This window comes from Bubalus kerabau, chromosome 5, assembly GCF_029407905.1.
Source record: "Bubalus kerabau isolate K-KA32 ecotype Philippines breed swamp buffalo chromosome 5, PCC_UOA_SB_1v2, whole genome shotgun sequence".
Lineage (NCBI taxonomy): Eukaryota > Metazoa > Chordata > Mammalia > Artiodactyla > Bovidae > Bubalus > Bubalus kerabau.
This window is the reverse complement of record NC_073628.1, coordinates 81109410-81122846: the sequence shown is the minus strand read 5'-3', so window position 1 is coordinate 81122846 and position 13437 is coordinate 81109410. Positions and strand designations below refer to the sequence as shown.

At 39.1% G+C, this 13437-nt stretch overlaps 1 protein-coding gene across 3 annotated transcripts in view; it reads left to right on the top strand.

The window, feature by feature from the left end:
• Positions 1-13437, top strand: part of TP53BP2 (tumor protein p53 binding protein 2) — a 67544-nt gene that overhangs the window by 47653 nt on the left and 6454 nt on the right. For 2 of the 3 annotated variants that reach the window (XM_055581964.1, XM_055581963.1), the window contains exons 10-16: positions 1710-1820; positions 2142-2290; positions 3067-3532; positions 5086-5861; positions 8846-8983; positions 9671-9804; positions 12313-12479. In XM_055581964.1, the coding sequence (XP_055437939.1) occupies positions 1710-1820; positions 2142-2290; positions 3067-3532; positions 5086-5861; positions 8846-8983; positions 9671-9804; positions 12313-12479 (1941 nt within the window). The remainder of the gene's footprint in view (positions 1-1709; positions 1821-2141; positions 2291-3066; positions 3533-5085; positions 5862-8845; positions 8984-9670; positions 9805-12312; positions 12480-13437) is intronic. The other variant, XM_055581965.1, reaches the window with a different exon arrangement.

The window sequence follows — 13437 nt, the reverse complement described above, 5'->3', positions numbered from 1 at the left end:
ACTTCCTAGTCCTTCCGTGGCCTGGCTGTTCCCCTCCTCACTGTGATTTTTCCCTCAAGTTTGAGTTTTATTTATTTATTTATTTTGGTATACCTTTCTTTTATTTGTGCTTCACAGCAAGTTGTTTTTTTTTTTTTCAGTTTAGATTCCGCCCCCCCCGCCAAGTTTTGAGTTTTAAAGGTGCCTTCCTATTTATTCCTTGTTTGTGTTGAAATTCTAAAAACCTCCTTGTGTTCTTTGGGGTTAAGAAATGATAATTTTCTTAATGCTCAATGATACAGTTCTGCTCAGGAAATGAAATAAAACATCAGGTTTTTTGAAAACCTTAACATTGGTTTGAATTTCTTCTCATTAATAAAGAAATTTTGATCTGATGTTAACAGCTTGAGACCCTTCCCTGTTGTGTAAAAAGGCCAGATATGTGTTAGCGGTGTCATCTCTGCAGACTGAGGTGGTGGGTCCACTCCGTTGATGGTTGGTGTTTTCTATTCGTATGTGCTTCTGCACGAGAATTTGCCTACGGATAATGTTTAGAATAAAAGGAAACACTGGGAGATAAAAGTGAAGGTAAAAGGAGGGAGGTTCAAAAGGGAGAGGATATTGTATACCTGTGGCTGATTCATGTTGAGGTTTGACAGAAGACAACAGAATTCTGTAAAGCAATTATCCTTCAGTTATCAAAAAATAATACATTTTTTTAAAAAGTGAAGGTAATAGAGGCTCCTTGTGTTAGTGACCTTTGCTTTCTGTGTGTAGTCCTCAGATATTTTGGAGGGTGGGGGTGCACGCCAGAGTGTTATATTAATAAGAGGAGAAAATGAAAGGAGAGTTGTAGGAAAAGCTGGGTGAAAGTATCCTTTAATGAGCTTATTATTCAGGAGAAAAAAATAGAATTGTGTCTTTTCCCTAGCCACTATCATGTGTAAATAATAGCTAAGTGTAAAGTTATTTATTATTTTGCTGCAGTTAACCACTGTGACGCAGTAGTGCCACGTAGTCTGGGTTTTATTGCAGAAAGAGTTACTTCTGTAAAAGAAAAGCTGCAGCTTTGAAACTTAAATGCCAGTGTAGAAAACACTTGAATATTTTGATTTATCCAAGGCTGTGGTCAGAGTCACGGGCTGAAAGCACGCGTTTTTGCTTTTGTTGTGCATACATCACTTGTGGCCGTTACGTAAGACACACCAGCGAGCCCTTGGTTTGCTGAATTGGAAGTCGTTTTCTGGGTGTGATGGTGATTTTCCTTACCCTGTGAGAAGTCGTGTCCTTGCTGCTTCAGGCAGACTTTGTGTTGATCGTGATTATTTTAAGTAAATGAGAACACTCTTAAATTGTTAATACAAGTATAAAATCTGATGTTTCTAAGTAAGTTTACCGGGCTTGTTGTGAGTCTGATATTTAAACCGATTTTTAGAGATTAAGTGCTTACCTTGTGGCTCAGCTGATGAAGAATCTGCCTAAAATGCAGGAGCCCTGGGTTTGATCCCTGGGTTTGGGAAGATCCCCTGGAGAAGGGAAAGGCTACCCACTCCAGTATTCTGGCCTGGAGAATTCCATGGACTGTGTATGTACAGTCCACGGAGTCGCAAAGGGTCAGACACAGCTGAGCGACTTTCACTTTCACGGGATTAAACATCTTAGCAGCAAAGGGACTAATTAAAAATCTCCTTAGCATGCCGGGTTATTGCAGCTACTTTTCTGTGTTCTAGGCTCTAAAATCCATCTGCTTGGCCCTGATTGGACTCCTCCGAATGCAGATCTTTTCTCTAGCCAAGCCTCTGCCTCTGTGTCTAAAAGCTCTGGGAATGTTCCAGACCAAGGTGAGGTTTACTTGTGCTGTTCCTGAGTATTCTCTTTTGGCTGTCTGAGGGCTCTAAGTATTCTTTTTTAGATTGCTACTTTCTAGTGTGTTAAAACCAGGGACCCTGTTAATTTCTAGAACAGCTTCCTTTAGCAGGGGAATTAAGGTACTAGCATTGTAGTGCGGGGTTATTCCTTAATCGACTTAATTTAAAAATAGAGCATTTAATGACTATAGGATTTCAAAGAGATTGTGGAGAGAGTAACGTGAATAAGAAATTTTTATCACAAGCAGTTTGATTATTAGAGTGATTTTTTTTTTTTTTTTCTGTCATCTTCAGTGGATGATGGAGAGGTTCCGTTGAGGGAGAAGGAGAAGAAAGTGCGTCCCTTTTCGATGTTCGACACTGTGGACCAGTCTGCCGCCCCACCTGCCTTCGGTACCCTGAGGAAGAACCAGAGCAGTGAAGACATCTTGCGGGATGCTCAGGTATGTGAGGACGTCCCAGTTTTAACATTTAATAGTAATTCTTTGTGCATTTTTCAAAAGAGAAAGTATTAATGTGAGGGAGAATAAACAAAATCTGGAAGATTAGAAAATATAACTGCATTCTGTTATTTTCAGTTCTGTTACTTAAGTGTATTTGTGGTCTCCCATCATACAGGAGGAGCATGACTGACTGGCTTGTGGGTATTATTTTGTGCGACTCTCTAAAAAATACAAGTGCATTAAAGAACATCATGTTCACACTGCTTAGTTACATTGTCTCTTCAAAATTTGGGGTTAAGGCAGTATCAAGCAATTTGATGGTAAATCTTCCATAACTGTTAGAATCCCAACCTTTGACAACCAGGCTGTGGCTGTGTGATCCAGTTAGGAGTTGTTTTTTTTTTTTTTCTCTTTTCTTTTTACAACACGGCCCAGATTGCATGAAGTTCCATTGAACAGGAATGGTTTTCAGCTATTGGTGCCATCTGTGAATATGTAAAATGGCAATTAAAAGGTTTTCAAGTGGACACTTAAACAGTTGCCCCAGTAGGAAGGGGTAACTTGGAGGAAGTCGTACCGGGTATAGGAATTGTATTGCATTACTGAAGGTCCTTTTACATGTGATTAAACTCAGAGATTTAAAACTTTTTAATGACCTTTCAATGTAGAGCTAATCTTTTCAGTCTATATTGACACTTGTAAAACTTAGGTTATCTGGAACATTCCATGTACCCAGTTACACAGTATTTTAACTGGATATGTGTGTATATTTACAGGCTGCAAATAAAAATGTGGCTAAGGTACCACCTCCTGTCCCATCAAAACCAAAACAGATAAACTTGCCTTATTTCGGACAAACTAACCAGTCACCATCCGACATGAAGCCAGATGGAACTGCTCCGCAGTTGTCAGCAGCTGTTGCATCCATGGGAGGTAAACCCAAACCCACCGTGCAGCAGCAGAGGGGCCTGCTGGCCCCCGGCGGGCCTTCAGTGGGCCCAGCAGACCAGACCCTTCCTCCAGGTTCTAAGCAAGAGAGTCCCCCTGCTGCCGCTGTCCGACCCTTCACACCTCAGCCTTCCAAGGACACCCTCCTTCCACCCTTCAGAAAACCCCAGACGGTGGCCGCCAGCTCCATATACTCCATGTACACACAGCACCAGGCTCCCGGGAAAAACTTCCAACAGGCCGTGCAGAGCGCGCTGACCAAGCCCCATCCCCGAGCGCCCCACTTTCCAAGCGGTAAGATTCTGGGTCTCATCTTCACCTGTGTGGATGTGTTTCTGTCCTTCACTGGAGCTGCCCTCTCTCTGTAAACAGGACGGTGACTTGTACCTGCTTTGACTGATGCTTTTGTCTTAAGAATTTTATTTCAGTATGGCTTCTGTTCTGCATAGGGCTTCCCTGGTGGCTCAGATGGCACAGAATCTGCCTGCAAAGCAGGAGACCCGGGTTTGATCCCTGGGTTGGGAAGATCCCCTGGAGAAGGGAATGGCTACCCACTCCAGTATTCTGGCCTGGAGAATCCCCAAGGACAGGGAAGCCTGGTGGGTTACAGTCCATGGGGTTGCAAAGAGTCAGACACAACTGAGCAACTGACTTCACTTTCACTTTTTTCCTGTTCTACGTGGGGAGTTTAAAGGAGTTTTGCTAAATGCCAGCTGTTGTGGTAGCTGAAAATGATAGGTAGATAAAATATAAGTAAAATGAAATGAATGAATGAAATAGATAAGTAAAACCTGTAGAGATGACATCACCTCCGGTGTTGAATTTCCCACGTGTTTGTTTCCTGTTCTCGGACAAGCCCCTCGGTGAAGGGGGAAGAGTGCCTGTGGGTAATTACCGTGCAGAAGGCTGTTTCTTCCCTCCAGATGTTCTTGGGGCATAGAGGATTGGACAGCTGCCTCTGTGAATGCCTTTTTTTTTTTTTTTTTTTAATGCTCTCTACTGTATTTTAAGTTGTTCTAATGAGGACACAGCTACTACTTAAATATAAAACATCAAAAGATTACTTTGTGTTAAATGTACATGGTCTGATCATTTGTTGGGTCCTTTCTAAGAGTCATTACTTTATGGGACTAGAATACAATTCAGTATGTTTTAAATGAATGAAAAGGCTTTCTAGTTATGAAATAAGCATGTAATTGTGGCCCCAAATGTCGTGGAAGTAATTACACAGCAGAGAATTTGTATGCATACTTCATCTTTCTCTTTTCATGAATCTTTGGTGTGAACTGCTCATATAATAATTTGGGAATTAGATAATGGTGATAGAATGTCTAAGGGGACTAGTTTTGGTAAATATAGGTGGTTATTAATAATTTTGTGAGCCAGATGATTTCTCACATTGACTTACTTTTGAAAACTGTAAAAGATGGGATCACGCATGTTTAGTTTTAATTTGGACACATGAAAGGATCACCAGTTTTCATTGATTCTAAATCTTTTTCACAGTTTGACATTTTATTTATTTATGTATTTTACATTTCAACAGTTTAAATGTGGATGCTATGTAAGTGATTTCTTACAACTGTACTCAGCAGCGTTTTCTTATTGATACAAAAAATAATGGGGCCTGTTTACAATCAGTGAGGGTTTTGATTTAACCTAAATGTATTATGCAATGGTGGAAACCTTGCTCTGTTTGTTATTTTTAAAAATTAGTTGTATTGAAGGGTATTTATGTAATAACAATGAAATTAAAAGAGGCTTTAATTATTGTTACTTCTGTCTGTTATTTGCTAGTTTTATTTAATATTAATCAAGGCCTTTTTTTTCCCCCCAATTCCAATTAGTGTATGGGAAGCCTGTGATTGCTGCTGCTCAGAACCAACAGCAGCTCCCAGAGAACATTTATTCCAATAACCAGGGCAAATCTGGCAGCCCAGAACCTGAAACAGAGCCTGTTTCTTCAGTTCAGGAGACCCACGAAAATGAAAGGATTCCTCGGCCGCTCAGCCCAACCAAATTACTGCCTTTCCTTTCTAATCCTTACCGAAACCAGAGTGATGCTGACCTGGAAGCCCTACGAAAGAAACTGTCGAACGCCCCACGGCCATTAAAGAAACGCAGCTCTATTACAGAGCCCGAGGGTCCTAATGGGCCGAATATTCAGAAACTTCTGTATCAGAGGACCACCATCGCCGCCATGGAGACCATTTCTGTCCCAGCTTACCCATCCAAGTCTGCTTCTGGGACTGCCAGCCCGGAAAGCCCACTGGAGATCCAGAATCCATATTTGCCTGTGGAGCCAGAGAAGGAGGTGGTCCCTCTGGTTCCTGAGCCGGTGTCCCCGGAGGAGGCCGGGAGCACCAATACAGAGAGCAGTGATACACCAGCTCCTTCTGCAGGCCTCGAGTATGTGCCTGAAGGAGTCCCAGACAGCAGCCCAAATTTCCAGAACAGCGTGGAAGAACCAAACCCAGAGGCTCCCCCTCTGCTGGAAGTGTACCTGGAGGAGTACCCCCCCTACCCACCCCCGCCGTACCCATCTGGGGAACCAGAAGGCCCGGGGGAAGACTCTGTGAGCTTGCGTCCGCCTGAGATCACTGGGCAGGTTTCTCTGCCTCCTGTAAGTAAAACCTTTCATTGCAGAAAGCTTTTATCTTGTCACAGCCTTCTCGGTGGCTGATGGTCACAACTCGGCAAAACACCAGTGAGTACTTACAGCCATTCACAAATGAAGATCTGTGTTTAAACTGCTGATTGTAACAGATGTCTTCCACAGCTTGCCTTTTATTTTGCAATTCTCTTGGCAGAGTGGATCTTACAAATGTTATCCAAATGCAGTATATTCAGTATCATGAACATTTTCACTTTTTAGGAAGAACCCCTTTCTTATGAAGGAAACAAAAGTTTTGTTCTTATACCTATAAATACCACGTCTGCTGTTTCTTCTGTAGCTGGTGTTGCATGCATATTAGGGAAGCAACACTGAGAATGAAAAGACTGCATTTGGAATTTTTTATCATTAGTTTAGCTCTGTGAAATAAGGCAGATGGTTTAACTTCTTGTTGGTGACATCACTCTTACAAACTTTACTTTTTCTAGCATTGAAATTTATTTTCAGATTTTCAGTGTCATATTTAGATGGAACCTCAAACTTCCCAACATAGATAAAATTGTAATAGTTCTGGAAGAATTGGGTTCTGCTTGAATTGGGGTGTAGGAGAGAGTAGGGTATACAATCTTTAGCCTCATCCTCGCCTTCAGCCTGGTTTGAAATCTCCGGGTATCATAGTGATCCCTCAGGTTTCCTGGTGCTCTGACATTAAGTTATTCTGTTTCAGTAATTGTAATTGGTCTGTTCATATTTTCTATTTCTTTCTGGTTCAGCCTTGGAAGATTGTACCTTTCTAAGAATTTGTCTATTTCTTCCAGGTTGTCCATATTATTGGCATGAATTGTTTGTAGTAGTCTCTTAAGGTCCTGGGTATTTCTGTGGTGTCAGTGGTAACTTCCGTCTTTCGTTTCTAATTTTATTGATTTGCGCCCTCTCCCTTTTTTCTTGATGAGTCTGGCTAAAGGTTTATCAGTTTTACCTTTTCGAAGAACCAGCTTTTGGTTTCATTCATCGTTTCTGTTGTTTCTTTTGTCTCTATTTCATTTATTTCTGCTCTAATCTTTGTGATTCCTTCTGCTGACATAGGGTTTTCTTTGTTCTTCTTTCTCTAGTTGCATTAAATATAAAATTAGGTTGTTTATTTGAGGTTTTTCTTGTTTCCTGGGGTAAGTGTGTAAAGCTCCCTCTTAGATCTGCTTTTGCGCATCCCATACATTTTAGATGACATGAAGCTATTCTAAAGCTTTGTATGTTTTGACTTGGGCATGTCTCGCAGACTCCTTCCAAATATTAAGCTTTTCTTTGGGAGTTTGTTATGCCTCTTTGAAGTAGTGAGATCAAAACCTGAGAATGTCTTTAAAGTCGGTTTTTTCAGAGTTTAATTTGAAGTCAATTTTATTTCAGTAGGAATGCAAGCTATGAATTTTTAAAACCTGTGCAAAGGCAACATAGTATATTATAAGGATTTCTAAAAAACTGCTCTAGGTACTTGGCTGGCGATCCAGTGGTTAAGGCTCCTCTCTTCCATACAAGAGGCATGGGTTTTTGATCCCTTGTTGGGGAACTAGGGTCCCACATGCCACATGGCTAAAAAAATTTAAATAAATAAATATTGCTAAAGCTTCTTTTTTTTAAGTGCTTTATACATTTGATCCCTTATTACATCTTTAGATGTGGTAGTATTCAAAAATAATGATTATCCAAAGTTGCTTTAGCTACTAGTTTACAGTCAACATTTGTTTAAAAGTTTTAGACAGTGAACATTGAATTGTAAGGGGAAATGTTTTAAAATAGAACTTAATACTTTTTTTTTTTTTTAACAAATTCGTGCTTCTAAGTTCTGAGGCATGATTCTCTTAGTGTTAAACAAGCAAGATTCTGTTACTCTCTTCCTAGGAAAGTGATTTATGAAGTTTTTCCTTCTTAGCTCGTGTTAAGTAGAAGCCTCTATTTTGTACTTTTGTTTGAAAGTGGATATGACTGTACTATTTATGAGTTGTATTATCGCTGCCATGTAATATTTACACTTCTTTTTTTTCAAGAGACAGCATTTTAGCCATTGCACATTTGTGAAATATATTGATTGCCACTTAATGTTTTTCAAAACTCAGTAGTTTCCATATCTGAAATAAAAGAAAGAAGTGTGGTATATCATACCCTATGAAATGTTTCTACTCTGTTGGTTGTGTTTAAGAAACCTATCTTAGGGAGAATGTTAGATCTGGTTGCCTAATTTTTTTAAGCCTGATGTATTAAAATGTAGAGAGGACTTGATTAATTTATTCATGTATCTTGGAATACAGTTAAATTTTCAAATATAAAATAGTGATAGCATTTTAAGACTGGTAGGATTCTTCCCTGGTTTATCTAAGTCAGACTGATCTTTATATTTTTCCTTATAATATACTTTCCCCTCCAACCCCACAAGAGGCTTAATGTTGTGAAATGGTTAAAAGGAAGTGTTTTGAAGAAGACTGATTACTCGGATTTGATTCTGTCTCTGACTGATGTTTACAGGCTGTGTGCCTCAATTTCCTTATCTGTAAAACAGGATAATAGAGTTTTCGTGAAGAATAAAAGAATAATCATTCAATAAATGTCAGCTATCACAATTTAGAGTTTGTGCTCTTGCTCAGATTAATCATGTGGGGTTTGTTCTACTATATTAGGTAATTTAAAGACCACTCTTGGCTAATTTTGATCCTTGACAAATAATCCAGTCTGCTTTACAGATTTTACTCTTAGCCCAGTGTTACCCAATTGTGATTTCACTAAGTTTTAAAGAGTTAAGTTCTTTCCGCTCTGTTATATGCATATAGAAATATTAAGCTACGTATTATGATTTATATACTTTCTAGTATAATGTTACACTTTAATAAAATGTGCTAAATATATATATTTTAAAGTTCTTTTTACTAACTCAGCTGAGATGTTATTCCTCTCCTTTATGTTGTTTTTTGGTCTCCTAAATCTTCCCTGTGTTTCTTCTGCAGGGCAAAAGGACAAACTTGCGTAAAACTGGTTCTGAGCGGATTGCACATGGAATGAGGGTGAAATTCAACCCTCTCGCTTTGCTTCTAGATTCCTCTTTGGAGGGAGAATTTGACCTTGTACAGAGAATTATTTATGAGGTATGATTGAATTAGTTAATTTCATAAATATGACCTTGTATTTTGTTTTAAAGCTCTGATCAGAAAGCTACTGTAATTTACATTGTTTTCTCTTTTGGGAGTTGGGTTTGTTGAGAGGAACTCTTGAGCATGCTCCACAACCAGCTTCTCTGTTTTAAGAGTGTGGCTGTAACAATTTCAATAATGTGGACGTTCAGTTTTCTCTGGGGTTACTTTGCTTTCCCAGGGAGATCATGACCCTCCTTTAAAAATTGTTCATGTATGGATTTGTACTCTGCAGTGGTTTCAATTGTGGTCCCTACTTTTCAGAAGCCTGCTATTTAAAATATTTTTAGTTTGACCTTTCTTCCTCTTTATGGCAAATGTGACTTCTGCTTAGACACTAATTTGTGGTGGGAAGTTGGAGGATAAATAAACAAAAATGACTGTAAGGTTATAGTTTCTGGGACTTTTTCAGTTTTTAAAAAACCTTTTTATAGTGAGTGCCTACTTAATGTCTATCTTACTTCTAGAACTGTTCTTGGTACAGTTTTTTTGGCTTCTGTAGGTTTTAATTATGATTTTCTTAAAAAAAAATTACTACAAGAGTTTCTTTCAGTTCTCTTAATCCTAAAGAGCCAGCTAATATTTGATCATTCAGGCAACAAGAAATTTGAGTAACAGTCGCCCTTCTTGTTGACGTTATAGGTTGATGACCCAAGCCTGCCTAATGATGAAGGTATTACAGCTCTTCACAACGCTGTGTGTGCAGGTCACACTGAAATTGTGAAATTCCTGGTGCAGTTTGGTGTAAATGTCAATGCTGCTGACAGTGATGGATGGTAAGATTTTCTTTTAAACTCCATTCTGGCTTCATTTGTATCTGCTGTGTAGGCATCAGAGGAGCAGTGTTGTGGGTGCTTCTGGAAGGCAAAGAAGTATGTCAGTGCATGTCCTCACGCTATTTACAATCTAAAAGGGGAGACGTGGGAGACACTTTCAAGGAATTAATATGTCCTCATGTTAACAGTCCTCTCACTCCCATTCTGGAAGCAGATGGAGTTTTAGAAGTTTAGTAGTTAAATAATAAAAATAAGAAATGTCCCAAGGTGGTATACAGTTCACTGGCATGTTTCTGCAGATCTGAGAAATGCTGATTTAAGCAGGTTCCTTCCACCTCCCTGAAACTACCATATGTCTCTTAAGAGGGGATTGTATTGAATAATTTATAACCTTTCCCAAATATTTTTGACTGTGGAAATCCATTTTTCATAGAGCATTTTGTGGAACTGGTTTGTGGATAAATCCCAGGAGATACTATTGCAAATGATGAATATTATTGTTCATAAGATAATACATTATTATTAACTAATAATATCAAAGGCCCAAATAAGTTACTGTTACTCCTGATAACTGTAGTTACCAGGATAACTGAATGGATACTAAATTTTGTATTTAATTTTTTGAAAAAATAAAATTTTAAATTATGATATGCTTTTTTGGGGGGGAAAATACCAAAAATCTACTTCTTTCTATATGGGAAATTTTTTTAAGTTGTAAATCACACCATGTTTACTCAAGTATTTTAATTTTATAGGCTGTTTTTTCTCTTGATATGGAAATAATTGTGATATAAAATTTACACGTATACACATAAGTTGCAGACACCTACATGCATAGGTTCTCCTCGCTTGGCTGTGACTCGTTTACCGTGACTGTCTCCTCCTTATTAAACATTTAGACTGTTTTCCAGTTTTTTGTTTTGTTATAAATGATACTCTGAGAAGCATTTTGGTTGCAGTTTTAAAAAATTAATATGTATAAAATATGAGCTGAATATGGAAACATGCAAAAATAGAGAAATGAGGAAAACAAGCCACGTGTACCCCACCGTCAGTATTTTAATATACTTCCTTCAAGCTCATTTATGAATGTGTGTGTGTATATATATATATATAGCTTTTTATGTCTCTCTTTTTGTTTTTTTAGTTTAGCTCTCAGTGGAGTTTTTTTTTTTTTTTAATTGAGATATAGTTGAGTTACAATACTATATTGGTTTCAGGTGTATAGCATAGGGATTCAAAGGTTTTATAGATTATACTCTGCTTAGTTATTTGTAAAATATTGGCTCTATTTCCTGTGCTGTAGTGTATTTATGTTACACATAGTAGTTTGTCTGTCTGAGTCCTTTATCCCTGTCTTGCTGGCTTCCTTGCTGCACTTTCCTCACTGGTAACCGCTAGTTTGTTCTCTGTATCTGTGAGTCTCCATGTTTTCTTGTATTCATTTGTTTGTTTTATTTTTTAGATTCTGCATATAAGTGATAACATGTAGTATTTGTCTTTTTTATGCCTACTTTTTTAGTTTAACTTTATACCATAAGCAAAACAAATTCTTAAGGTGTCATAATGCCTTTGTTTTCCTAATATTGGGAGTTTAGATTATGTATAATTGTTCACTATTAAAAAAGCCATGCAGTTCAGAAATCTACAGTAATAGTCACCAAACTGTTGAACACAGTGTTTGGGATGGGTGATAGGAAATAAATTTCTATTCCGAAAGACCCAAAGGGAATTAAATGACGAGGGGAGGAGAGAAGAGGGTAAAGAAGTGAAATCTCATGTACTTCAGGGCCTGATGACTGTCCTCAAGCCTGTCTTCTGAGTTTGAGCAGTGGTCCTGACTCTTCCACCTTTACTATGAATCTGGAGTCATTTATAATACATTACAAAACATTTGAGATGCTAGAGAAGATTCTCTGTCATGGTATTCATAAGTGTCTGCTCACCAGAGATTGAGATGTGTATTTTACGATCATTTTTTCTCATCCAGATTGAATCGGCATTTTTTTTCCCCCAATTAAGTTTCAGTTAAGGATTTTAAGTGTTGGATGAAGGGAGTTCTTTAGGTGCAATTTAGTTCCTTCAAAAGGGATCTTTAAAGGTGCATGTTTTGAGAAAAGGCCTGTTATTTAAAGAATTACAACCTCCACTGTGGCAGAAATAATTAGACTGGATGCTCCAGAGCGTGGAACTAAATGCATTTTATCCTGCTTCAGATGGTCAGACCCTTCCATGTCCTTTCACTCCTGTGCTTGATTCCTTTCACCTGCTGTGCTGCCCTGGCCCTGGTGTAGTCCAGCACCCTGACATTTACCTTCGTGGCTCTGTAATTCTCAGATGGGCTCAGATATCTGTGTTTAACTGATTTTCAAAAATCGGTGTGAAAGGTTTTCAGGAGGGGCTTGGTAGATGACAGACTTGAGAACTCTCTTTTCAGATACTCTGTTATAGCGATTGGCATTCAGTTTGGGAAGCCGTCTCTAGCCCCTGCTGTGTCCTCCTCCACAGGACCCCGCTGCACTGCGCTGCCTCCTGTAACAATGTCCAGGTGTGTAAGTTCTTGGTGGAGTCAGGAGCCGCCGTGTTTGCCATGACCTACAGTGATATGCAGACGGCTGCCGATAAGTGCGAGGAGATGGAAGAAGGCTACACCCAGTGCTCGCAATTTCTGTATGGTATGGAGCAACTAGATACACCTGTATTGATTACTGCATTCGTGTATCCTGTATCTCTAGGGTGTCATTTGATAAGTGTTCTTATTATTTGGGGGTTCCCTGATAGCTCAGTTGGTAAGGAATCCGCCTGCAATGCAGGAGACCCTGGTTTGGTTCCTGGGTTAGGAAGATCTGCTGGAGAAGGGATAGGCTACCCACTTCAGTACTCTTAGGCTTCCCTTGTGGCTCAGCTGGTAAAGAATCCGTCTGCAATGCGGGAAACCTGGGTTTGATCCGTGGGCTTGGGAAGATCCCCTGCAGAAGGGAAAGGCTACCCACTCCAGTATTCTGGCCTGGAGAATTCCATGGACTGTGTAGTCCATGAGGTCGCAGAGTCAGACACGACTGAATGACTTTCACGTATTATTTGGGAAAGCATTTTGTGTTGGTACATTGTCCTAGGCATTGAAAATAGGGCAGCCTTGATCTCAAATGTGAATGCAACTTGTGTGTGTGTGTGTGTGTGTCTAGAAGCAGCTATTGTCCGGGACATCTTTACCAACAAAAGACAGTGATGCAGCGTTGCATCTAGCGGGATTAATAGCTTTTGACCAGCAAAAGATCCTCTAGTAAGACCTCAGTACTTGGCAAATGATGCTGTATCTTGCTGTATCTTTGCGGATAAGTACACAGAACTCTCCTCCCCGCTTCTAAGATGATCAAGAGAAATGCATTGTTGGAGTAAGAATCCAACTGATTCAAGTTTTCCTGCTAAATCAGACTTGTCACAAAGTAGATCACATGTACTTCAGAGCTAATTTTTTTACTCTTTTGTTCTCTTATTTTTGAGTTTATGATTCTAATGGATAATAACATCAGTGCTGTACCCAGAAAAAAATGGACTTGAGGTTTTAGATGGATAGATGTTGGTTGGCATTGTTATTTACAGGGAAAAATTTTTTTTATTTACATATCTTAG